Source organism: Rattus rattus, chromosome 7 (genome assembly GCF_011064425.1).
Source record: "Rattus rattus isolate New Zealand chromosome 7, Rrattus_CSIRO_v1, whole genome shotgun sequence".
Classification (NCBI taxonomy): Eukaryota; Metazoa; Chordata; class Mammalia; order Rodentia; family Muridae; genus Rattus; species Rattus rattus.
Genome location: NC_046160.1, coordinates 115,943,767 through 115,971,396, shown reverse-complemented (window position 1 = coordinate 115,971,396; position 27,630 = coordinate 115,943,767). Strand labels below are relative to the sequence as shown.

General features: G+C 50.7%; 1 protein-coding gene across 3 annotated transcripts in view; it reads left to right on the top strand.

Moving 5' to 3' along the window:
- The first annotated feature begins 16,405 nt into the window (after positions 1-16,405).
- The window catches only part of Clmn (calmin), a 93,718-nt gene continuing 82,493 nt past the window's right edge, over positions 16,406-27,630 (top strand). For all 3 annotated transcript variants that reach the window (XM_032908330.1, XM_032908329.1, XM_032908331.1), the window contains exon 1: positions 16,406-16,629. In XM_032908330.1, coding sequence (XP_032764221.1) covers positions 16,548-16,629 — 82 coding nt within the window. In that variant the 5' untranslated portion in view covers positions 16,406-16,547. The remainder of the gene's footprint in view (positions 16,630-27,630) is intronic.

Here is a 27,630-nt window from a genome sequence, read left to right as displayed (position 1 = left end):
GTGTCAACAAAATGTAGGTGTGACCACTGCGGTAAAGGGCGTGTCACTTTTAAAGGGGACGGAGGACATGGCCACAGAAATATTTCAAGGGAATTTACATAGAAGGAAGAGACTTAAAAACAGCCCTGGCTTCTACAAGGAAGTAGAGATGTGGTTTACAGCACAGCATACACAGAAGCTTCTGGTAGGGTGAGAAAGATGAGGGTCTTGTGTCAAATAACCTCACACGGTACAAAGGTCTCGGGGTGTGTGCCTAGCTCACCTAGGTTCCCCAGAGTGGCAGAGGCAGTGTGGTGGGGGAAGGGCTAGACCAAGACACAGCACAAGTCATTCAGGTTGCTACTGTCTAGCCTGGCATGGGGTGGGGGCGTGAATCCATGGTGACGAAGGAGATCAAATGAGGAGCCAGGTAGATGTACAGAGGCCAACAAGGGGTGGCTACCATTGTTCTAGGAGAGATGGGGGCAGCACAGTCAGGAGGTAATGGTGGGCTATGGCTTTTATTTTATGTTTATGTAAATATGGCAGCTTGATGTGAGGGAAGTGGGAAGTAAGAGAGAGCTAAGGGGACAAAGGCTTCAATTGGGCTGGCCAGGACTGCAAGCCCCACTTGAGGGGTAGAAGACTATAAAGAAGGAAACTCTAGAGCAGTGGGTCTCAAGCCTCCTAACGCCATGACCCGTTAATACAGTTCCCCATGTTGTGGAGACCCCCAACCATAAGATTATTTCGTTGCTACTTCATAACCGCTGCTACTGTCATGAATCGTGACATAGATATCTGTGTTTTCCAATGGTCACAACAGCTGCCGTTTGAGGCAGCCATGTTGTAGTAAGAGCACACATCAGTGTGTGGCAAGGCCATTAAACCCCTGAGCTTGGCTAAGGTGCACTAACACCGTGCCCCATTGGGACAGGGCGGTGGAAGGGGAGACCTGGTAGGAAAGGTGGGCTTTTGTTATGCAGCCAGATTCAGGGCTGTGAAGAGTGGAGAGAAGTCAGCCCAGTTGCACTTAGTGGTATTAAGCCTGTTGTTCTAGTGTTTGAGGGGACTGAGACCAGTTCAAGGCCTGCCTGGGCAACTTGGTAAGGGTCTGGCTCACAATAAAAAGTAAAGAAAAGCAAAACCTAGAGTTCGGATATGGCTAAATGATAAGGGAGTGGCCCAGCATGCACCAGGCTCTGGAGGTCTTCTTATCTGCTCTAGAGGCTGTAGCCTCCAGAGTGGGCCTGAGGAAGTCCCCTTGTCCAGAGCCCACCCTCCCTCCATGACAGCTGCTGCCTCCTGTGGGCTGAGGAAGCCTGGTGGCAAGGTCAAGGCCACCCTGTCCCTTGGAGTAATTGAGGCTGACAACAGTATTTTGTGTCTCACGAGGCCGAGTGGAGATCAAAGGCAGCATGAAGGAGCTGCTGCGACAGGCTGGAATTCCCTGGCAATTCTGAAATTACTGAAATTGGCCACAGTTGCTGTTTCCATGAACACTGCTGGCTCCCCGACACTGTGGAGGGATGAGGGTCTGACAGCGGGGCCAGAGTGGTCCATGGCGGGCCTGATGGAGGCTCATGCTGACCGTGGGTCAGACTTCAGAATGGATTACAGGTCTAGAAATGACTAAAATGGAGCCTGGGAGCCTTCTTGGGGTAGAGAGGAATCAGAGGGCCTTGAAACCTGCAAGGGGAGGAAGTGAGTTCCAGAAACTGGCTGTCATGGTGGCTGTAATTGCCTCTCAGTAGAGGTGCATGTTGGTTCTCTGCCCCAGGAGCCTGACCAGAGGGTCACAGCATTAACATCGTGCCTGAGAAAACTGCCAAAGGGCCATGAAAGGAAAGGAAATTAGACTCTGAGGCCCCGCTGGTATGAGAGACTACTCCTGCCTTTTCTAGGATGGGATCTGGAGGACCAGTGCTAAAGAACTCAGGCAGCCTGATAGTGACTTTCAGGTCATCACTCAGGCTCCAAGACTCCAAGTCAACCTGGGGCTGCTCTCACCCACCCCTCCCAACCCCCACCTCCCCATCTGCTACCTCAGATCCTGAAAGAGTCTGCTGTGAAGGGAATGTTCCTCACAGAATGTCCCTGCTCCATCAGTATGGCACCATTATTAACTAAACCAGGAAGCTTATTTAAGCGAGGCCTCAGAATTTGCTTTTAAAAGTACATGATGAATTGAAGGCTTGAATAGCAGAGTCATTTGCTGACAGGAACAATCAAGATACCCCATTAGCTCTGGGCGGAGGGGGCCTGTGCCTGTGCTTCCACTGGATGCCTTCGTGGAGCATGGACCTCCGGGGCTGCTCCATGGTGACCGGCAACATCCCATCAAAGGCCTTTGCTGGTGCTTTTACCCCTCTTCAAAGGCTCTCGCTGTGGCAAAGCCACCTCCAGACCACCCTGGGCACTGGAGAACAGTGTCTGCCTGGGAGCCTGATGATATATGGGGGCCTTGTTTTGACTCAGTTACTCATTAGCAGGATGATGCTAAAGAATCACTTCCTGCTGTTTAGATTATGGCAGACCCAAGAGGCTCCTGCTAGGCTTATGGATTCTTGGTTAGAGGGATGGAGCAGAACAGAACAGGCAGTGGGAACCCTTGGGAATGTTCCTAGATCACTGCTCTGCCCTCTTATCGGACAAGTCAGCTTCTTGCATTTTAAATACTGCTTCCCTTTGTTCAAGACCGAAACAGCAGGAAGCGAGGGACTGCCCAGGATGGGCTGAGCTGGTCTTAGTTCATTCTGTGGCTATAGAACATGGATCCTGTGGTAGTTGAAAGGATGACCCCCCATAGGGTCATATGTTTAAAACTTGGTCCCCAGTTGGTGGAACTATTTGGGAAGGATTAGGGGGTGTGGCCTTGTTGAAGGCTTTGAGGGTTCAAAAGCCTGTGCTATTTCCTGTTAGTTCTTTCTTCCCTGTATGTATTTGTGGATCGAGACCTAAGCTTGTAGCTACTGCTCTAGAGGCCTGCTTGTCTGGGTATCGCCATGTTCCTTAACCATGGTGGTTATGGAACCAACCTCTGAAAGTGTTAATTTAACTGGTAATTAAACTTCACTACCAGTTGCCTTGGTTACGTGTGTTCCACAGCAATAAAAAAGTAACTAAAACAAGCCTCTTTGTGGAGAATCCCATCAGCTGGTCCATTCCCAGAAGTCACTCACTTCCCTACAGAAGTCAGGACGCTTGTATCAGCGGGAGTGGGTATGAATGTCTGACAGGCAGAATCAACATCAGCCTATCAGCCATTTCTCTCTATGCAACGGAGATGATGCCTTTCTCTCAAAATCATGGTACAAAGTTATGAGCAGCCATGGGCCTGGCCTAGCCTGTAAAACAATGGTTCTGGATGCTGCTACACTTTAACAGTTCCATACATCGTGGTGACTCTCTCATCCATTAAATTGTTCTGTTGCTGTTTCAGAACTAATTTTGTGAGTGTTAACAAATCATCATGTAAATTTCTGATGCGCAGGATATCTGAATATGTGAGTCCTGTGAAAGGATCTTTTGACCTCCAGGGGGTCATGACCCACAGGTTGAGAACCGCTGCTGTCAAGTGTCATATAGTGTGGTGACAGCCTCCCTGGGTCTGTGGCTGTTACACTGGCTGTGTACTCTTGCTTTTGGGACTGGATGCTTACAGGAACCTCTGAGCTCAGAGGGTGTCTCCTTCCATGAAGGAGAGAGGCAGACATCTCAATATTTATATCATTCTCTCCCCTTTACTTTGGTCTGCTGTCCATTTGGGGGTGACTCAGAGAAGTTCAGGGGATCCTTCTTACTACAGGTGTCCTGAAGTCATGGTGACAGTCTGAGTCATTAGCTAATGGGGGCACCATGTCCCTGTGGTCCTCATGAAACACCCCCGTGACCTTTATACCCCACACGTGTTTCTGCCTTCCCTTTAAGGGAGTCTAAGGATCCATTCGAGGTGTTCCGGGGCACTAGATGCTGGCACAGGGCCTTCCCTCAAGCCATCTGACAGGTATAACAATGTAACTTTGCTTTGCTTGAAAGAGAATGGTTCTGAGGGCTGGAGCACAAATTAAACCAAAGAGAAATAAGGTGATGTGTGATCATCCCATCTCAGGAATCCTCCCAGGTAGCCATTGCTGGAAACCTATGCCAAGTAACCTCCCAGAGAACTAACAAGATGCCTGTCATCTGCCTGGGACCTTTCACTGTAGTTAGCCATTAACCGTCCAAGAAAGAGCAGGCAGCGATCTCTTCTAGTGAAGCCAAGTGGCCAAACCTTGCCTCCCTCCTAATGCAGTGTCTGCTTTGTGAGAAGGAGGGAGAAAGAAGGGGAGGGAGGGAGACGGAGACAAAGAATATACATCAGCCTTTGCCATGAGTGTAGGAGGGAGAAAGAAGGGGAGGGAGGGAGACGGAGACAGAGAATATACATCAGCCTTTGCCATGAGTGTCAAGCATAGCTCACTCATGGATATGGAACCTTAGGCCAGGAAATAAGCTATTGATTATTTTGCAACTGAGGCTCCTAAAACAAAGCTCAGACCCAGGATAGTCCCTTTCTTCCTCAACCACATACTCCCCTGTGATAAAATTCTCGAGGGCTATCTCAGGGCAAACGGCAAGTGGTAAGAGCAAGAATGAGGTCGTGAATGAAGCTCGGTTTCCCCGGTGGCGGATCTGCATCAGCCATCAGCAGGGTGCTGGGTGCTGCCTGGGAGGGAGACAGAGCCTCTCCTATCTGAATGTGCCAGGCTCTGGAACACGCATGGGAGCATGGGATGGCCTACCAGGGCTGGGGCACCTCCACATGGCCTCCGTGGTTGGCTTACTTGGATTCTTCACAACTTGGTCTCAGCATTCCAAGCATCCAAGGTGAACAAAAGTCTGAACGTGTGAGTGCTGTTTGTGTCTTTGTGTGGGTCACACTAGCCAATGACCATAGACCAAAGCAAGTCCTCCCAATGGAGACACGAGGGAAGGCCTCATCCAGGTGACAGAGTTCCTACAGCTGTGTCTGTCCCCACTCACCGGGAGCACATCTAGCAGAGACACACTTTCTCACTGTGGCACGACACTGCTGTTACTGAGTCCTTCCACGTCAAACTGCCCTTTCTTTCTGTCCCTAGTGGCAGAGGCAGGGACTGGCACGGGACCACCTGTGCCCTGCACAGCGGCTGACGGTGAGTACCAGCGAGTCCTGGTGAAGGAAGTGGCCAGGGAAGGAAGTAAATGAGAGAGAGTGCAAGAAACCCTGAGAAGATGGAGACATTCTCTGACAGGGACATGTGGGGAAGTCTGGGCTGCTGAGTGTCCTGTGCACCCTCCCCATTCCTGGAAAGCTAGTCTGACACCACAATGGACTCTTCTGCCCACAGCTAGATACTCTTCCACTTTCCTGATTCTCAGCCCTTGGTTCCTTCTACGCACAGCTCTAACTTCCTTCCTACCACAGGTGCCTCTCCCTCTCCTCTCCCTCCCTCCCAGTGTCACTGTGACCCAGACGCTACACCCCTATTTGCTGCCTCATTGTCCTGAGCGTGTGTGTGTGTCCCCTTATATCACCACTGAGCACCCAGAAGCCCCCTGAGAATGCACAGGATTGGGGCATGGATTCTGCTATGAAATCCATGAGCCATGAGGTCTGGATGCTTAGTGACCACAGTTGTCCCATATCCTGTCAGGATCAAGTAGAGCCGAGAATCCCCCACCTGTCCGCACACTGCAGTGAGACCATGTGGCCCTGAAGTTAGGGTTCCATTCATTTGGGAGAAATGGGTTCTCTTTGTGATAGTTAAAGGGCCCTGCTACTAGGGATGCGCCACCCACGGTGCCTCTCGTGGATGGGGATGCTGGAGAGGGGAGCCTGACCTCAGGACCAGAGGTCTGTCAGGAGCCAGCCTCCTGCTTGGCTGAAGGGGTTCTGCAATGATCTGGTCGCAGGGCAGGTGATGTTCCCATGGGCAGTTCTTTCCAGAAAGGTTGGTATCAAAAAGAAACCTGTTCTTAAAACAGGGCACAACAAACCAGGCAGGCAGCTAGGATCCCGGAGAAGTACCAGAGTCCTGCTATCTCTGCTGTGGATGGATCTCCCCAAGCCCCTCCTCCCTCCCATCCTCTCTTCCAGCTTCCTGCTAAGGCCAGTGAATGACCCCAAGGGTAGAGGAACTGGTTAGAAAGAGAGTCAGTTTCCAAGTTAGGAGGAGAGGGAGAGGAGGCAGGGCTCCCACACAGCCCGCAGCAACTAGTGCCAACTTACTCCAACATTAACGCCACGCCACGTTGCGGTCCACACTGCTGGGGGTGGAGGGTGCTTGGCTACCTTTGACCCACATCCTAGGGCAAGCCCTAAAGTGAGGCAAATATGGCCCTGCTAACCTGGCACCGGGAAGGTTTGGCTGATTAGCAAAGGAGACACTGTCATAGGACTTTCTGTCAGTGGGTTCAGCAATACCTTAAACATGGGGCTGGCTACTGAGACACACTGGAGGATCCTGCAGGTCCAGCACCTGCACCTGGAGAGGGGCCACCCAGTCACAGCTGCTCCAGGCCATAGTCACTGCAGAACTGAGGATGCCAGGGTTACTGAACGAGTCAGGATCCCCTCCCACCAGGGATCTTGCCTCTGAGTGACATTAGTCTGCCAGAGCAAGCAGACTACAGGGTCCTTGCTGTGTACCTACTATGTGTAGGGAGCAGCTCTACACACTATGTGCGGTCACTGCCTCTAAAACTCACTGTGACTCCCTTTCACTAGGACAGAAGTCCAGGCCCACCCAAAGCTGCATAGGAAGGAGGTGCTGGGGCTGGGGTCCGAATCTGTACAGGCTAGCGGTCACCGCCTGAGTTCCATACTCGGTCTGTTCTCCACTCTGCCACTGAGGGGCCTAGACAGCGGGCCTACATCATAGCCTGCTGCTGGTTTCCTCCCTGGGTACTAACTCTGTCTGGATGGAGCCCTCCTGTCTGACACCCCAGCTCATGGGTATCACGTGCATCCGAAATAAAGAAATGTGAGCTACCAATCACTGTTCTCACTCACTCTCTTCATGGTCGTGTTTGTTTTGCGGCCACCGCTGACTGATACAATAGGAAAAGGGCTTCCTGAAGAAGAAGAAGAAGCCTGGTCTAGATGAGATCAACCTATAGGAGTTCACCAAAGAAAGTCAAGAGAAGATGAACTCCCCTGTGGAGGAAGGAGCGAGTGACTGCAAAAGCCAGTCAGTAGGGGACCCCCACTGTTGTTCTTAACAGAGTCTTAAACGTTCCATTTACCAGTGAAGAGTCAGGAGCCAGATGCTGGGGGGAAAGCCTCAGAGGGGCAGAGGAAGCACCCAGCTGACCTTGCTGCTCAGCCAGCATCCCCAAAGGAAAAGGCTCTCCTTCTCCACATTAGCCCAACAAACCTTCCAACTGAGCATTCCTCCCTCCTCCTTCCTGTGTGCCTCACTGTCCCTCCTCCTGACTTCCTCCCACTCTGTCCATTTACTTCAATGTCCACCCCGTCAGCTGGTTGCTTTGCTCCACTTCTTGATCTGTGGTTGATTTTATTTAAGACTGTTTATGATAAACGCAAAGCTCTTTGATTAAAAGTGTGTGCTCGGGATGGGCACATGATCTTGGGGTTCAAATATCCTGTGACACGGGACTCCCTTCTTTATCCACCCACAAAATGGATAAGCTGGTCTGTTAGAACGACCCACTCCAAAGTGTGTGACCAGACTCTAGTCAGAAACCAAACACACCCAGTCCTCAAGGGCTGCCCCTTCCTCTCTGCCTCCAAGGCAGATCTTCACCTTGGCCTCTGTTACGTCCCGTCACCAACAATCGGGACATTTTAGCCAACAGAATCCCACAGCTCACACTGCTGTGTCTGGATTCTCTTTGCTTCATGGTGTGGTCGTGACTGATCGTGTCTTCCAGCCTCCTTAATAAATAGGACTCTGTGATGTGTCCGTTCTCCTCCCAGTGGGAGGCAAGGTATTCAGGCAACCAAGGATGACGGGATGGGCACTCTCTCAGATGTGTTTCACATGTTTCATACCCTCCCTCCTCCCACTCTGGCAGGGTCTCATATAGCCAAGGTGTCATGGTTTGTATGTGCTTGGCCCAGGGAGTGGCACTATTTGAAGGTGTGGCCTTGTTGGAGTGGGTGTGTCACAGCGGGTGTGGGCTTTAAGACTCTCATCCTAGCTGCCAGGAAGCCAGGATTCTGCTAGCTTCCTTCAGATGAAGATGTAGAATCCTCAGCTCCTCCTGCACCATGCCTGCCTGGATGCTGTCGTGCTCCCACCCTGATGATAATGGACTGAACCTCTGAACCTGTGAGCCAGCCCCAAATAAATGTTGTTCTTTATAAAAGTTGCTTTGGTCATGGTGTCTGCTCACAGCAATAAGACCCTAAGACATAAGGCTATCCTCAAACTCCCTATGTAGTTGAGGATGGCCTTGAACATCGGATTCTCTTGCCTCCATCCTCAAGTGCTGAGACTAGAAACCTACCACCATGCCAGCTCATATGTTTGCTAGGATGGGAAGCCAGGGCTTCATGCACATTCGACCAGTACCCTATAGCATAAACCATATCCCCGGCCCTCTCGAACATTTGAGGGAGGCTCTGAAGAGTTGTATGTAAGCAGCTCTTTTGAGGAACCGACAGAGCAGGTAACCTGGGAGAACAAAGTGGGTGAAGGAGGGGGAGGGTCATACATGGCAGGGACTGTAGGCATACCAACGTGGACTGGAAACTACCTTCTCTAATGATGATTTAAGATCCCTTGCTGGGGAGGAGGTTGGAGGCCATGGGGGAAGGAACCCTGATAGTCGGTGATGGAGGGAGAGGGGAGGGGTCCCAGCAGCTGGGACAGAGGACTCTGGAGACACAGGACAGGGCTGGATTCTGGGTTCTAGGACTCCATGATGGTGTCTAGCACTTTAAAGCATACATATCAAGTGTCTCTTATACAGTTCCAGTGATTGCCCACCCTCCACAGTTCCATTGGCCTGGACATGGGCCCTGGAACTAGACTTCTCTTGTGTCTGTCTGTCTATCTCTCAACTCAGTTGCTCTAGTGGCTGGGTGGTGGGGTGGGACTTTCCCCATATGCTTGTATTTCTACCCAGTAAGTAGGCTCACACTGGAATGAATAAATGAATGAATGAATGGTAGCTGACTTGGCGGCATTCGGAGTTCAGGCAGGAGCTGCCAGGCTTCTTCTGACCTGCCTCAGATGAGCATCACAGTTGCCATGTTCTTCTCAGGCAAACCGTGAAATCCAGCCCAGGTCCAAGGGAATGCAGGGACTCCCACATCCCAGGAGGGTCAGGGTGAAGAGCCAGGAGGGAAAGCTAACGAGTCAGGTTGAAGTAGGACAGATAATGGGGCAGAGAAGTCATCGCATCAAGTGGCTTGATACTGGCTTAACTTCCTTTGCCCTAAGGAATCTCCATGCAAATCCATTTATACTGCAAGGAACATTGGAGTCATAGAACACACAACTACATGTTCATTGATGGTCCCTTAGGAATCTAGCCCTGGGAACATCACAGCTGATTTAGTCTGTGCAGATGCACGTTAAGACAAATGTGCCAACAAGGTACTCGCCAGGATGCAGGCAGTATCCCTTCCTTATGCCATGTACAAAGTCACCGTCCACAAAGACCCTGTTTAACAATGTGAAGCTATTTGGGGTCCTCGGGCATCCAATATTGGGATCTCCCTTGGATCTATGCAGAGCCCTCTGTTCCTGACCTGGAGATGAACTTGCTCTAGTGAGCTAAGGTCAGAAATCAGCAAAAGTGCTCCCTAGAGAGGACTCTGCCTTAGACAGCCCAAGTGGGAGCTGCCTAGTTCAAAGCTACCATAGACAGCACATGAAGATGGGGGAGCTTCTATACCCAGATGTTAGGCTTAAGTCTCTTCCTGGTTAAAGCTATCCAGTGACCTTGGGGACACTGTCAAACTTCTCTGGCCTTAGTGTCCTCATCTCTAACATCAAAACAGTAACTGCACCTCTCCAGAAAAGTCGCTGGGGAGGGTGAATGACGTTATAAATGCCCTATACTGGATGCTTGGCAGCAGGGAAACCTAAACGCCAGCTGCACAGGTAAACAATAGACATTCAGTAAAACTAGAAATGGCTTCTCCTGTCAGAGAACGTGAACTTCAGGGATGAGCCCAGGAGGTTTATGGGTACTGGTTCTGACTTCTGAACTATCTTTCCTGGGATTCTCAGCAGAAAACCTTGCTTCAGATTTCAAAATGCCTTCCCCCCAAAAAATGTTCATTGCTGCAATGTCATTGCAAACACCTGGTAGTGGGGACGTTTCTCTCTGTGCAGTTTTTTAAGCCCCCGTTCTCCACAGTACATGTAACCAGTATGTCCCTCTTTCTGGTGGTGAGGGTGAGGGCGATCATTAGTTTTTCTGGAAAATGTACACTCCTTAAATGGAGTTTTTATATCTAAAAAAAAAAATGAGCTGCTCTGTCCCCAGGGAAGCAGCCTTTGACTATTCAAAACTGGGAGGAATGAAGGGTTTTATTTGTGGAAAGTGGAGCATCCGGTACCATCTACCTAGGGAAGCACAATTTTTTTTTAAACCACCCACCCACACCTCTGCACACCAAAAAAAATTAATAAAATCTCAGGGAACACATTAATCTTGAACATTATAGGCAATCTCCCAATGCAGGGGCACTTCATCTTCCAGATGTGGTTTGCTTTGAGCCGTTGAAATGACCTGGGTCTCAGTGAAGATCTTTCTGAGGATAAACGTTTCTGAGCTCATACCTCAGCAGGCAGAGAGCGTGAACAGAGGGCAGGAGTCCAGAGAGGCTATTAACTTGCTTGGGATCACACAGCCAACACAGAGCCAGGCCAGGAGAAACCTGTTTCCTGTTGCATTCTCCCGTGCCCTCTGGCCTGTTGCTTGCCCATGGAAGAGACCCCGCCTTGCCTTAGGCTCCTGGACTCTGTGAGGATCAGGAGTCAGTCATTAATAAAGTTTAAACGTCACTTGTTTGCGAATGCTTGCAACTGTTATCTCTTGAGCATCAACTGTCTACCAATCAGCTACATTAGCCGATACAAAATAGCCCAACGTTCAAGGCATTTTTCCAGGAGTTTGTAGTAAAGCGGGTGCTACGGTTAGGATCTAAGTGTCTCCCAGAGGTGTTTGAGTAAAAGTGTATTGCTACCCAGAGGTGGCTAATCTTTAAGCAGTGGTGAGGAGTATTCAGGTCACTGAGAGCCTGTCTTTGGAAGGGCTAGGGACCCTACCTGCTTGCTCTTCCCCTCACTCTAGCTCAAGTGGTGATCTGTTTTAACTGGTTTTGCTTGGCCCTGTACATCTACCATGATGCATTGCTTTGCCCAAAGTAGCAGGACCAACCAGAGACTGAGACCTCCAAACTGTGAGCCCAAACCCACCCTTTCTCTTCCTAAGCTGATGAACTCAGGTGGTTGGTAGGGTAACAGAAAGTTGGCTAACATGGTGGGGATGACAGACAGAGAATGCTAGAAGCAGAGGTATATAGATGTGGAGCTATAGGAGTCCCTAGCCAGGCATCTGGGGCTATCAAATCTTCCATCTAAATAGTTCGAGAAACTATTTCCTCTGTTTTATGGAGGCTGCCACCCACTCGCTAGGTTACTGCTTCGTATCTGCCATCTTCCACAGCATGGTTACTGGGGCCAGGAAGAGCATTGGTTAGTGCCCAAAGGCTCCTATCTCAGTGCTGAGGTCACACCGAGGAGACGGCCATACCATATACAGGGCCTAGCCACATGGGAGACGCTCGACCAAGGTGCATTGAATGAATGAGGCCAAGGGTGTTTATGGCACAGTACAGCTTGGTGACATCAATGCAGACCCCTGGCTAGGAAATCTCTTGGTCTTCTTTTTTTAAAACAATAATCACTAGCTGAGTGGCTACGATCTACTGACTTTGAAACTTTTGTCATTTGAAATTTGTAAAGTTTTATTCGGATTTTTTTTTGAAATATGTTTCTGCCAGCATTCAGGCTGGACGTCCCTGAGGAAGGGATACTCTACCTTGGTGCTTGCGCCTGCTTCTCCATGGGGTGTGCTTTGCCACGGGATCTATGCAAGCATGTCATGATTGCCATATGCTGCTATGTAGCCAAGGTTGGCCTCAAACTCTTAGTCCTTCTGTCTGAGTCTCTGCAATTCTGGGATTACAGGCTCTAATTACTCATCTGGGCTCCCAAAGGTTTCTAGCATTCTGATTAGTATAGAGATTTTGATTGAGATAAGAATTTTAAACTATATAAACACACACACACATGTACACACATACACACATATATTTTATATATATAATATTAATACAGTATCACCAAGTGTTAGTGTAGCCTATGACTCAAGTCTTTCTCCAGTCATACTGGAGGACACTGTCAGTCAGGAGTGAGTAATACAGGACAAAGGGTTCAGTTTTGAACCTAGAGCAGGCTGTTAGTAGACTTAAGCTCTTCTGACAAGGATTCCTACCTCTTTGACCTCTGTCATCCCTTCTGAGACTGATGAAGGCTGTCTCTACACATACAGGCTGTTGTGGTTTGGGTGAGAAGTGTTAAAGTGTTAAATGGTTTCTGTCTGGTGGGCTTTGGTGAGGCGATTGGATCTTGAGGGCTCTGATCTAATCAATCAATTGATCCCTTGATGCAACTGGTCCCTCGAAGGATTCACAATATGGTGGCCTCATTGGAGGTGGTAGGAATAGAAGACTGAGACCTGGAGGAAGTGAGTCACCAAGGATGTGGCCTCCTTCCTGGAAGCCCTTCCTCTTCCTACGTATCACTATGTGGCTAGCTTTCTACAGCTGTGATGTTCTAAGGCTCACAGCCACAGAAGCCAGATGACCATGGAAACCTGCAAACCCGTGAGCCTAAGTAAATCCTTCCCCCAAGTTTTGCTCAGGTATTTTGTCATAGCAATGAACACACAGGGGAGTGGCTGTTTCCAGAGGGGGCAGCTTCCCTCCAGTTGGACCCCTCCCACCCCTCCCAGTGGGGTTGAATCCACATGCCAGTCATGTAGGCTGGAACACAGACAGAAACCTGTATTTGACCTTCCTGCCTGCATTCAGCAGTCCCCAGAAGCAGGGGTCACGAAGGTCACTCACTGGGCCAGATCAACTGGAAATCCTTGTGTGGGCCAGGGAAGGAGGCTGGATTCAGTGCTGTCTAAGCACTCCATAGTTCTCCAAGTCTTTCCCTTCAGGAGACGTCAGTTTCAAACAGTGACCAAGATTCTGGAAGAACTGGAAAACATCTAGAAAGATCACTTGTTGGGAACATTCAGGAAGCCAAGCCTGTAGACAGAGTACTTTTCCTTTCCCAAAAATGTCTAAAAGAGAGAGAGAGTACTGTTCAGTCATGCAAGAGGCCAAATGCCCAGTTTCCCCCAGAAGTCCACACCCTCCAGAAGGCTGGACATGCCTGAGAAAGGGAGACCCTTTCTTGGCGCTCGTGCCTGCTTCTCCATGGGGTGTGCTTTGTCATGAGAGCTATGCAAACATGTCTCGATTGCCTTCTGAGAAGTTTGCCTGAGCCCGGTCATGAAGGCCAGCCGTTGGGTCATACCAGCCCCCCTGCTCTCCAAGCTCTGGACTACAATCAGGGCCATTCATTCATGGTACTTGCAGCCTTCCTCTGTGCCAGGCACCGTGCTTCATGTTCAAGTGGAGAAAAGGCTAAGACTCAGCTGTGTTCTTCAGGGCCTCACGGTTGATGGAGGAAAAGCCACTGTGTAGACTTGGGACTGCGGGCTTCATGAGGTTATACCAAATAAGCCCAGGTTGGCACCAGGCAGGCCAGGGTGGTGGAGAAGGTGCTCTTGGGGTGAGTGAGATTCAGGGGGCATAAGCTGGGAAAGGAAGGAGCCCGGATGGTTTCAGAGGGGACGAGTTAGGTAAAGGCCTGGAGGTGATGTGTACTCACTATGGTGATGACATCATGGTGGGACTGAGTGTCAGGGAGAGTTGGCCCATAAACCAGGAAGCTAGGGAGCTGGAGGGATCGCCCTTAGTGCTGCTGGGTTTGGAATCTAGGACCTTGTGCATAGCTGGCGAGTGTACCAACACTCAGCTACCCTTAGCTTATTTGGTCTGTGGTAACTGGGTCTTGTGAGGACAGCCGGGGTCCTACGAGAATGACCTTAATTCCTTCTGAGGGGAACTTATCAATCGAGACCTAAGACCTCTCACGAGGTCACACCTCTTAGGGCCCAAATAACCTCTCGGATCACCACGCTGGGACCAGGTTTCCAAAACACGAACCCAAGAGGGACAGAGCACACTAGACCACAAGCACTGGGAGTAGCCAGAACCTGCAGAACTCATAGCATTAGATCAAAGTGGAGAACTATGATTGACAGGTGAAGGTATAAATCCAAGGACCAATCAGAGAGACCAGGTGAGCTCCCGACGCCTGCAGAAGTCCTGAATTGGTCCTATTTATTTAGTGACAATTTAAGCGCTCTTAGGGGCCAGCTTCACAGTCAGTTCTGGCTCCCAGGCCATTTGGAAAACCACCTAAATTTCCTTCCATTTTGATTCAAGGAAAACATCTGACCTATGGTTGGTGCTTAATCAGTGGTGACTCAGGCCTCTCCCTGTCATTCCTGAGAATAGGCTTCATAGTTCATAGTTTCTCGACAGATAGCTTATTCTTTTCAGGTTACTTTCAACCACAAGCTGTTTCAAGACACGTCCTCTGTCACCCATCTCATGATGGAGACAAAGCTGGTTTTCTCAGTACTTTGCTTTGTGAAGGCAACCATTTTCAGCCCACAGCAACGAGAGAAAACAAGTTTAAGTGTGGTGCTTTGTGGAGGAGAGGTGAAACCATGTGTGTTAACTTGACCTGGTTCAATAGAGTGACTATGCATCTAGGAAGGGACAAGGTGGTCTAGTCAGAGCCTCAGGCACCCATGATCTCCCCTCAGGCTACTCTGCTGAGTGGATGCTGGCCCCAGCCTTTGGGGTCTGGGGGGTTGGGGAGATGGGCCTCTTTTCCCTTTAGGCTCAGCTTCAGGGTCAGGCTTTAGGGGGTCCTTGGTGATGTCACCTCCACCTTGGCTCCTTGCCCCAAGCTGACATTGTCCTCCTTTCTGGAGCGCACTTTGATCTGTGATTGTCATCTCAGCTGCTTATTGGGTTAAACATAGATGACTTAAAGGTCTCTCATCCCTCCCCAGGGCCCGCTTCAGCCAGGAGACACAGGCCTGTGGCCTTCATCTTTGTTTGCACGTTGCTAGGTTTTCCACAGACACGGCAATGGGCAGCCTAGGGGAGTCTCCATACTTAGAGAGCTCTGTGCACTTCTCCTGGCACTCATTCTACAAATGGCATACTTTATTTCCTGGTAGTAGTACCTGAACCGGAAGCAAGGCACTGGGACTTGTGTACCCTCTTAAGTCATTCCTCACTATAGACAAACTCCCAGATTTTCTGCTGGCAAATGGATAAAGGAGTCCCGGCTGCAAGTACACAGGCCCCACAGAGCCCCAAACAAGATTAAGTGCCAGAATTCTCAGGTTAAAAGACACAGGGGCCCAGAGTGGGAGCCACAAAGGCCTGTTCTGTCTCAGGTATCCCAGGATGACCTCAAACTCATCCAGGTAGCTGTGAATGACCTTGAGTTTCCCCTGCTGCCTCCATCTCCAGAGTGCTAGGACCACCGATTGTGCGAACACCCCGTTTATGTTGGGCATGGGATCGAACTCAAGGCTTCCTCAATGCGAGGCAAATGGTACCATCTGAGCCACTGCCCAGCCTGTCCTTAGGGTTTCAATAAAATACCAGATTTCTTGTGACCAAGATCACAAAGGTACCCATTTCTGGAAGGGGAGCTGTTTCTCCCAACAGCTGGAGAGAACCGGAAGTGGCCTCTAACCTATACCGAGGAAGGAATCCCCCTCCCACCACCCCCTCACCCCCTCACCCCCTGCCGATCCCAACTCAAGTGCTATTGAAACTTCTTCTCCAGATCACTTGACCCATCATCACTCACTTTCCGTGGTCCTGGGATCAGAGCTGGACAGGGTTTCGATCCCTTTAGCAGGGAGGTGATCCAGGCATAGGAGGGGTTCCTACTGTGACTGAGAAGGGTCTCAGAGGGGCAGGATGGGAAAGAGGCAGACATCCTGGACCAGCTCCTGGGGCACCCTGGCTTGCGTCACCAGGCCCACCGCACCTCAAGACATCACAATCTATGGGCCGCGACCCCCCCGCGCCTCATCACTGTGCGTTTGCGACCAAACAATCCAACCAACACCCACCCTGCGTGTGGGGGAGGAAAAAAGGAAAAAAAAAAAAAAGGACTGTCCTGAGGCCGGCTCCTCCCGCCCTGCCCCTGCCCTCTTCCCTCCCGCCCGGGGCCCCCGCCCCTGCCGGGCAGTGAGCGCGCCGGGCGCCCTGCTCCGCCGCCCGCGCCTGCCCGCCAGCCTGTCCGCCCGCGGCGGGGCCGGCCCTTCTCCCTCCCACCAGCCCCGCGCTCGCCGCCCACCGCTCGTCGCCCGCCGCCCGCCGCCCGGCCCGCCGCGCGCGCTCCATGGCTGCTCAGGAGTGGGACTGGTTCCAGCGCGAGGAGCTCATCGGGCAGATCAGCGACATCCGTGTGCAGAACCTGCAAGGTACGGCGGCCCCGGCCTCCCCGGAGGGGCCGTCTTCACCAAGCGTGGGCCCCACTGCGTCCCCCGTGTGCCCCGGAGCCGGTGTGGCTGGCCTGCGCCGGGCTTGCAGAGCTCAGGGGGTGGGGCGGTGCGTGGGCGTGTGTGTGTGTGCACGCGAGTGCACGCGCGCGTGTGCACCCCATTCCCAGCAGTGGACCCTCACCCCCTCCTCCTGCCTCCGGTAGTTAGAGAAGTTTGTACGTGGAGTCTTGGGGGCGGTTGCCCAGGTCAGGGCTAGGAGAAAGTGCCACTGTGTGTTCTGGGCGCTCAAGCCAGACTTGAAGCACTTTCCGAACTACCTATGGGGCTGGGGACCTGGAGTGGGGCATAGCGTCCGTCCCCAGAGGCTCTGGATGATGGGGGCACTCTGAGGACCCCAGTGAACTGCGGTTCAGTAGACCTTCTCCACCCCCCACAGACTGGGGAGGGGCTGGGACCAAACCCCCTTGCCTGAGGCGGTTGACAAGATGAAAGAAACTCCTGGTGGCCCGTGTGTCAGACGGGCTCTATGGTAACCTATGAGTATGAAAGTATCTTTCAAAAGGAAGTATTGGGTAGGGAAACAGCAAACATTGACGGGGTGGCGGGGGTGGATCTAAGGAAAAGAAACCCATCCCTCCCGCTCCCAAAAGGCATTGCCCACAAGTTCTGTGGGTGGAGTGTGTTTCCAGCCCTCTCTCTCCTATGGGAGCTTTGCAGAATTGGGCATAAGTCCACTTCCGGCTTCCTCACCCACCTGGACCTGTGCACAGGTGAGGTTGAGTTAACCACTTCCCCTGCTGACTTGGGGGTGAAGAAGAGTCCAAGGTTGAATTTGCAAGGATCCAGCTGGGAGGTTTGGACATAAGTGGGTGGGGCAGGAGGATTGTGGGTGTCCCTTTTGCCAGCAGGGCAGGGAGCCCCTGCTGGGGGTGGGGGAAGAGTCTAGATTAAACATTACACCTGAGAGAATGTTTTCTGGGAGCTCACGTGGCCCTCTCCAACTGAGGTTTGGCAAGGACAGTGCAGGTCTGCAGAGGTGACCTGAAATGAAGCCAGCGGGCGGCTCAGGGAGTGGGCACTGGCAGCTCTGGGCAGCCCTGGGCTCTGGGCTCTGCTCCTGTGCAGCTGCTGTGATTTGTGTCAAAGGAGGAGGAGGCTCGGCGCCTCAGTGATGGAGAGAGGTTGGATCTGGTTTGGGGTGGGCAGCATACCATTGCCGAGATGGTATCTAGTTGGGGCTGTCAGATCTGGTGTGTCTCATGTCCCTTAGGCAATCCCTAGGCATTTTAATGAGCATGTACTATTTGTCACAGCCAATTATTCTTGTAGGATCAGGTCCCCCTTGCAGAGATCAGTTTTGCAAAGGAACATGCGGCGAAGTGAGGCAGAGAGACAGGATTACCCAGCATGATTTGTGATGGGTCCTGAAGGTTTAGGGGGTGTCTCAGCTCCTCCATTCGAGACTACCACACTTTTTAGGCAAAGTGTCAGTTATAATTTGAACAGTACTGGATTCTGTTAGTAAGAGGCAAACTTCAAATCATGTATCTCAAATGTCATATGTATTACACACATGTATAATGTAGACTAATTAAGTATAAGCTCACCATGCTTTTAGCTGTGGGTACACCTCAGGTAATTGCTACCTATGTAAAGATTCCCAGATCCCTCAATGGTTACCTCACCTTCCTTCCCAGTCAGTAACCTCACCCACCCATCTCCAAGGCAACCTTTATCCTGATCTTTGTTTCTAATTTGCGTAGGTTCAACTTGTCTCTGGACCCCGACGAAGTTGAATGGTGGAGTTCAATGTGTCCTCTTGATAGGGCCCGTTTTTGATCAACTTGATGTTAGATCCATCCACACCGTCTTTACTGTGGCTACAATTCTTTTTAACTGCTGAGTACTATTCCACTGAATGGATATACCACCATTCTAATCTCCATTCATCTTTGGGTTATTTGCAGCTTTGGGTGAAGTCAGCTGTGTTTTTGGGGTGAACATTAGTTCTGTGCAGTTGTTGAGTAGGACTTGTCTGCTTTGCCTGGTGTTGCTGAGATAAAGCAAGAATGGAGTTCAGGCCAAGGATCTTCTTGTCTTCTATTCCCCCTCTGTTTCTCTGTCTGGATTAGGGGCCTAACAGACATTCTCTTGTTTTGCTCCTGTGCTACTTAGAACGTCTCAACTAAAGGTTCAAGTCCAGAAAGCATTCTACATTGATCTCAGAGCATCTGCTGAACCAGCTGGTGGATGTCAGAGGCCCAGATGTGTCTGGATGAGCAGATGGGGGGGCAGGGTGTACAGGGGCCCTGGCTCGACTGGGCTTAGGTGGGCTGTGAGTGGGAGAAGCCAGCAGAACCTGGCTCAGGGTTTGATAAGCTTGCGACTGCTCCCAGTACAGGTGGTCACAGTGTCTGGGGGATCACAGTTGGAGACAGTGGGACTTCAAGGGTCTGTAATCTGAGGGATGGAGGCTCCTGGTACCCATTCCCAGGCAGCTGCTACTGTTGGGTTTATCGAGCCTGATTGGAGTCTGCCGTCCCTGGCACCGGGTGGTTCTGGGGTCAGCCATGAAGGCAGACTGAGGTTAGGCCCTGTGTGCTGCCTCTCAGAGAACAGCTTGGAGTCAGCTGGTCCTTCCTCCCTGTGTGTCCGAATGTTTACCAGGAAGCACTTTGACTCACACCGTCCGTACATTCCACCTCTGTCTCCGTCCCCCTGGCCTGTGGGGTTCTAGAATCCAGGATGTGATTGTGATATGGAAAACCTTCCCCAGAGGAACACTGGGGTGGAGGGAGGTCAGGTGGGCCACGTGGAAAACCCAGCCTCCCTCAGGAGGTCATTCCTCCCTTAACAGCCACGCAGCAGATGAGGTTGTCAGACAGAAGCACACGATGGCCATCGAGGTGTTTGTCACCAAGGCTCCCTGGTGCAGCATGGCATCCCTTGGCACAGACTGCCTGTGAAAGCTGACAGGATCCCTTGCAAGGAATTGGGGGTGGCTTGGGCTGTTGACCTTTTCACAGAGGAGAAAATGATCCATGGGAGGAACTTCCAAGCCTAGGTCTGCTGGTCCCTCGAGTCTACAGAGCCATGGTAGGTAGCATAGAGGTTAGAGGTGGCCAGGTGCCTCCTCTCAGCTGACTGCTGTCCTGAGGACAGTGCTGCCGGCCTCTCCTCTTTGCTTCAGAGTCCAGATGAGGAGTGACCCACTCTGGACAAGGGCTGTGGAGCCAGGCTTTGAGTGGGATCCTGCTCATTAGGAGCCTGATAAATATCTCCCAATCCCCCGGTTTTCTGTGTTGCTTGTCCATGTGGGGAAGCCACACCGAACCTTATAGAATGCCATCTCAGGCACCAGGACAGTCAGGGCTCAGTCCCCTGATGCGGCTGCGTGTAGGTCATTTCTGTGTGGGGGCTGTCTCCTGTTCTGCTACCTTAAGGACTCGATGCCATCATTTCTAGCCTGATTTTTCTAAAACAGCTTGGCTTAGACTCACCCATCCGAGGGGGCTAGGTGAGGTGATTGGGACACACACCAGGCTGTCCCACCCCTCCTGTGAGGGGCACTCAGTAGCATCACTGCCATTGTCTGGGCTCTGCTGGCTGTGCTCTCTGACAGGCATTGCCACCTTTACTCAGAAACCCCTCTCCCCCAAGGTCATGTGACTTGCAAGTCTAGATGGTATTTGAACCCAGGTGAGACCACTGAGGGCAAGCATCCTCTGGGTATAAACACCCAGGTAGAGAGGTTAATCTCATTGGTGGTGACTGTGAAGGTCCCAAGTGGGTCTTTGAATTTGGACTTTGAAGGATGACCATAGGGTATCGTTTGTATGTGCAAGGATTCATGCTTGTCTCTGTTACTGCTTCGTCCTCCTCCCTCTTCTCCTCCTCCCTCTTCCTCCTCCTACTCCTCAGTGGCCTGGGCCTGGGCTCAGGCTCTCCCAAGCTTGCTTGGGCTTTCCAGTGACCTTTTTAGGCTTTGGCCTAGCTTTCCCTCCTCTGAACCACCTGCCATCCAGCCACCCTGCTAAGCCCACCAGGGAGTTCCTGGACTAAGGCAGAGCTTCCTGAACCTGGTAGTGGCAGCAGGGACCTAATGTTGTCGTAAATTTTCCTGAGGAGACATGAGGAAACATCTCTTCACCCCACGTAGGATGCTCACAACAGACTGAAGGAACAGTTCCATCTGAAAGGAGCTTGGCGGGACAGTGAGTTTATTGGGCTCATTCTCCGAAGCACGGGTGAGCTGTTACAGGACTAGGGGTCACCCTAAAATAGCTACATCACTACAAAGTTGCCCCCCATTTACATGGGTGGCAGCTCATGAAGGCTGGAGTCCCCATTCAGTTGACATTGTACCTCCTATTTACTCTAGCACTTCCTGAGACCATGTGCTTTTTGGGATCAGAGGTAGGACATGGGAGAAGGGTGGCCGGCATGTTGGGGATGCCCGCAGGAGAACACCCGCAGGCCCTGTCTTGTGAAGCATGGTCATGATGCTCTGATTAAGATCATAGCGGTCATAGTATGCATAGAGGACAACATTCCACAACATGGGTAGCTGCTAGGTCTAGCCCTGAAGGGTAGTGTCAAAGTCTGTGGATGAGAAAAAGGCTGGGTTGGCCCAGCATGCTGGTGTGGCGCCCCCCAGCAGACCACAGATGGTCTGGTATGAGGCCATCTGCTGTGGTCTGCTCATCTCCCGGACTCTCCATGGTCTGTGTTCTGGGGTCAAGTCAGAGAGGGAAGAGACCAGGAAAGAGCCTTTCTCTAACCCCATCCCCTGACTCCCCTCCCCCTCCTGTCTGTCAGCACAGTTAGTACCCTGGAAGGTTCCATTTAAAAACCAGGAGGAAATCAGATGTGGAGTTTTGTCCCTAGAGAGCTGCCTGGCAAGGTCCCTGGCCCTGGGCCTGTGTGCTTGTTTCCCAGGCACGATTCTTGGCATGGGTCTTTTTCTTCTTCAGTTGGACCCCAGGTTATGAGCCATCTCTGGTTTGCAGCTCCTGGTCTGGGAAAGGTCTTTCTTGGGGCATTTTCTTGTGTGGTTAGGGGACACAGCCTGGCCTGGGAGGCTGACGGTCAGAGTCGAGGCTCTGATATTGTGGCTAACTGACTGCAGGGCCCAGGGAAATAAATCTTTTGCCTGACTTCCTTAGTTTTCTCCTTGGTAAAGTAGTTGTTGCTTTACTGGGGGCTCTAAGTTACCCCTGGAAGGTGGTGTCAAGAGAGGCTGGGCCCAGGCATTGTTTATCTGCCTGAAGCCATTTGCATTCTAGCCTGCGGCACACTGGCAGTGGGCTGCCCACGTGTGGCTCTGGGCTCCACGCAGCTCTGCTGGCTGTGTTCCTGGATTCTTTTCACATTCAAATGCCAGAGATGCATTTCCACCCTGGGGCCCAGCAGAAAAGGCTGCAGTTCACAGGTTTTCTATAGATAAGGCACACATCAGTAAATGCCCTGACTGGGGGGTTAGTAATTCAGGCAACCGGAGACCCCGGTCTAACGTGTGCACCCAGAACCAGAGTGCTGGGGGAGGAGGCAGAACCCATTTTGAAAATGGAGTGCTCATGGCTAGAGGCAAGCCCTCCCCTGGGAAGGTTGGTAATGGAGAGATGTAGAGGACTGAACACAGGAAGCTGGCGGTCAGAGGGGCCTGTTCTCAGAACAGCCAAGCTGCTGATGGCACCGTAGCCTCCTGGGGAAGGCAGAACATGGGACCAGATCAGCCATTCTAGGAAAGTGCCTCTTACCCAAGAGGCTTGGCTTGCATGAAGTGCCCTGTTGGCCTGCAGAACACTGTGGCGTTTCATATTTTATTGGAACAGCAGAGCTCTGGGCAAAATCCTGCCCAACAGGTCATAGGTTACGCCTACCCTGTGTCTGAAGGGAAGAAGAAAAATAAAGCGATTGTCTTTATAATGGTTGAGCCATTAAAAGTGAACTCCCGTTCCCATAGAAACCTACTTTCACGTCCCTTGGTGTGTCTTGAAAAAAAAAAAAAAACAACAAAACTGGTAGATTATGTCTGTCATAGGAGGAAGTAGAAGCAGCCTTTGGGGAGTCTGAAGGTTTTTCCTCCTTACTGGTGTGTTTGCTTTTTGTTTGCTCAATTTTCTCCTTGCTCTGCAGGCGTTCCATGACTTTAGCTATAGGTTACATTCGGCCTGCTGCTCGCTTTATAAATAAAGTTTTTTTTTGTTGTTGTTGTTTTGTTTTTGTTTTGCATGTAGCTATTCATTTGGAATATTATCCATGGCTGGGTAGGGAAGATGAAGGCGCCCAGAAGGTCATATTTACCACTGGTCAGGTGGAGAAAGAGAGTACAGTTGGGGAATGTAGAAACAGTAAAATTCAAGAGAAACAAGGTGTGTGCGCGCTCACGATTTTATATATATATATACATATATATATATATGTATATATATATATGTACACACACACACACACACAATTTAGATGCTAGTCATGAAATAAATGTTTTTCCAAGTCATTTCATTGCTTCACCCTGGACATGACCCACCAAGTTGTCCCAGGGGCTCTGGTTTGAGGTACACGCCAGCCACGCCTGCCTTCTCCTCCCTGCCGCACAGCAGATTTGCTCTAAAAGCAGTTCTAGATGAGGCCTTGATGTCATGCTAACACCCATGGCACACGCAGTCACCTTTCTTCCAAAGCAGGCTGCACGCTGAGGGCTCCAAGGAAGCTGTGTGAGGTATCGAGCCTTCCCCGGGGAGACGAAAGCAGCAAGCTCGTGTCCAGCATTGGCATGAGTCGAAGTCTTCCTGTCAGTACCATGGCAACCTGGAGAACTTTCTGTAGGATGGTGTGGACTGTATTTCTGAAAGCCAGGCTCGGTGTGACAAGTGGGCGTCGCTCGTAGGACCATGTTCTAGAGGGCCTCCTCTGTGCTTAACAACTGTCATCTTCCTCAGAATGGCTGTGACTTGTTGCAGGAGACCCCAAGAATGACTGTTGTCATTCTTCATAGGAAGGGGGGGTTCCTGGACACTCACCTGAGGTTCTAGCTCCTCTGACCTGCAGCTTTGGGGTGACTCTAGGTAACCACCCACGTATGCTTTATGGTTAAGAAATAAAGCCATTGGTTCCTCAGATTGGACTTGGGTTGAGATTGTCCTTTGGTTTGATCTTGGGACTTCATAAGGAGGGATAGCCGCTTGTGTACATCTCCCTAGGGAAAGAGTTTTCCCAGCCAGATGAACATAGAGTGCTCGTGGGTAAGGCTGTCTGTCCATTCTTACCACAGGGCTGACTGCATGTCTGGAGCGCATTCAAGTGGGTTTACCCACTTGAGTCAAGAGCTGCAGTTGAAAGGCAAGGAGCTGGGCAGTGGACTCAGGGGCCCATGCACTTCATATCCTCCTTGTATGTTTGCCCTGCAGCCCGGTGCTTCTTGGAGATTATTATCCAGAGTGCTTGAGGATGAGGAAAAGCTGAAAGAGGATTTGGGGGCATTCAAAAGCCACTTCATCATCTGCAGAGCGCTAGGTGGAATTGGATAGAGCCCCGGTGACATCACACCCACTCCTGCTGTTCCCTCCTGGGGGGGGGGTTCTCATGCAGCTGGAGCACTTGCCACTTTATATTCATCTCCTTTTCAGACTATTTTTAATCTCCTATGCTATGACATACTTAAAAGGCAGAGTTCTGAGCACTCCAGTTAGGATCTGGGGCAGCAGGTGGAGATGATCTGGTTTGATGGGGAGGGACCTGAATTTAGATGACATTATTCCTGCTTCCTCCTTCACCTAGAGCAGGCCAGCCCTGGGTCTGGAGCCAAACCTATGTGGGCCACACCTCTGTGCACCTTGTACGATTAGTTCGGCCACCAGAAGAATGGCTGTGACTTGTTGCAGATTCAGCCCTTCAACCTTACCCTCTGGATGTCTCTCTGCTCCACCAGCCACTCTTGTCTCCAAGAAAAAGCTCCTTCTTTGGATAAACTGAACCCCAGTGTTTCTCATGCTCACCCTTCCCAAAGTGAAGTGCTAGAATGTGTAGAAAAACTGTTGTAACTGGAGGTCATGTTGGACAAAGTAAGCCTGACTCAGAAGGGCAAACATTGACTGTTCTGTCATCTGTGCAATCTAGAATTAAAAATGTATTTCACACACACACACACACACACACACACACACACACACACACACACACACTCACATACATCACACAAAACACACATATTCTCACACACATACACTTTCACACATTCACACATACCACACACTCATACAGCACACACACAGACACACAATCACACTCACATACATCACACACACACACACATTCACATACACACCATACACACACTCACATATACACACTCACATACACACACCAGACACATTCACACAGTCTCACACATAGTCACATACACACATCACATATACACACACTATACACTCACACACACTAGACATACACATGTACACACATACACGCTCACACAATCAAACACATGCACACATACATACATACCACACACATGCATGCACACTCACACATATACACCACACACACCCACATACATACATATACACACATGCACACATGCACACACACCATGAAAGTAGGAGAGAGTCTACCCAGGAAGAGGAAGGTAACCAGCAAGATGGGGGGAGTGGGGGCAAGAGAGGGAAATAGGTATGAATAGCATCAAAGTACTTGGTAAACATATATAGAAATGTGATGAAACCCAGCATTTTAGGTAATGAATATACACTATTTTAAAACATCCCCAGTCCCCAGTCTAGACAGTACCGTCCCTAGTTTCCAGGGATTTCCATTCCCAGAAAATGACACCTGACCCTGTCTTGTGTGGGAGTCTAGCCATGGCCACACGAGTATTCCCAGGCTCACCTCCCTGTCTCTGTGCCTCCTCCCCTTGGTTAGAGCAGAGGTCAGCTTGTTTTACAGTCGTCTCCATGGAGAGTTTATGGCGCTGTTCACGATCATTGCTAAGCACACTTTGCTTTTGTCTCCGTGGTGTTTGCTAAAGCAGGGATGTACATGGAGATGATAAGATACCAGAAAAGCATGTGTTAGGATGACTCTTTGGTTGTCAGGCTGACTTAGGGACTGTCCAGCCCTAAGTTCGAGAAGACAGCTTGGGGCTCTGTTGTAATATGTTTGATGTTCTGTGCAGGTTGTGTGTAGGGTGGTGTCCTAATTACCTTTGTCAACTTGACAAGATCACATAGCCTAGAGTCATCTGAGAGGAAAGCCTCCTTGGAGGAATTGACCTCTGGGCAAGTCTGTGGAGAATCATTTTGAGTGATAATCTGATGTGTGAGGGTCCAGTCCACTGTGGGCGGCACCATCCCTAGGCAGGTGGTCCTGGGCTGTGTAAGAAAGCTAAGCATGAGCTGGGGTGAGTCAGCAAGTGGCATTCCTCCATGGGATGCTCTGCCCCATGATGGTATTTGTACCTGAAAGGTGTAGATGGCACCACTGAAGGGCCAAGCAAGACCCAGAGTGTTGGCTGCTGGGCTTTTGAGAGCACAAATCAGAAATCAGAGTGAAGTCTGCAAAGATGGGGCTAGGGCGGATGCTCTAAGAGGAGGCTGTGGAGGAAGTATGGAGACTTGGTCATGTATCAAGGACCAGTTGATCAAATAGCAAATGATACCGGGCAAGAAGTCACCGCCTCAGGCGGGCTCGCCACCTGCCTCTTAGGACTGGACAAAGCTCATTGTCACTTATACACCAGTAACTGCAACTAACAAGACAGAAGGCCAAGCTCTCAGTCTATAGTTCCTGGTGGTAATCGCGGGGCAGCTGAGAAGTGTGGGGACAGGGCTCCCAGTTTAAGGAGCTGGAGAATATGATTCTTATACTCTGAAAGACGGTTAGAGTGACTTGAGGTGGCCACGGGGACTGTCTTGTGGTGAAGACAGATTGTAAAGCCTTCAGTGTCTCCTATTTATGCCATTTCATTCTGATGTCACCTTCTGAGGTTGGTCTTATGGCCCCACTCTACAGACACATAGACTGAGGCCCGTGCAGGAGGGAACGCCTGTCTAATTGGAACTTGATCCGAAACAAACCCACACACTTTCCAAATCCGAGTCGAGGGCCTTGGGCACAGACAGTCCACCTAGCCCACCCACTGTCACCTGGGGTTCTCTGTCAACCTCACAGGGGTTCTCAGGAGCACATGTACCATGAGATATCTCAACTCTACTAAAAAATGAAGAGGACCAGAGGGGATCAGATAAAGGCCATGGGTGAGATGGCTCAGGTCAGCACTGCTGCCCTTGGATCTGTCTTGGCGGTGGTGGCTTTCAGTTTGTTGGCTTGACTAGAATCTGTGTCAGACTTGGCACTAGAGTGCTGTGTTCGTGTCTGAACATATGAACAGATGAGGAATTGGAGAATCTAGACCCTGGGCTTTAGCAGACCCATGTGTGAGCCTATTGATGCTTGGTGAAAGGGGACACATCCCCAGGTCTCCTGCCTGTTAGAACATCCTGAGGTCTCACGCCTTCGCCCCGTTCTCTCTCCCCTCAGCCCCTCCCCCACTGCCCTCTCCTTGGACAATTCATTTTGACATTCTTTTTTAAGCTGGTGGTTTTGATATTTCCCTCTGTCACTGAATCAAATGCGTGCACGTCTTCATCTTGACTCCCTCAGTCTTATGCTCCGATTCCTAAGAAATGTAGGCATGGGTGGCTCTGCTCCTGTTCTGTGGTCCTCGACCCCCTACTTCCTGATCTAGTTCCAACACACTTTGTGGGATCTCAGTGTTCTAGTAAGTCTGTGCAGCTCAAAGCTTAGTCTGTCAGAGGACTTGATCGCCTGTTGCCTCCTGTTCTGCCTTTTACATTCTTGGGAGTTTGAATTATGTTAATCTTGGTGCTAACTTAAGGGTTTATGTATTTAATAACAAATGCTTTTGGCATTGGATGACTTTTTTTTTTTTGTGGCGGGGACATAGGGTGAATTCTGTCTCCT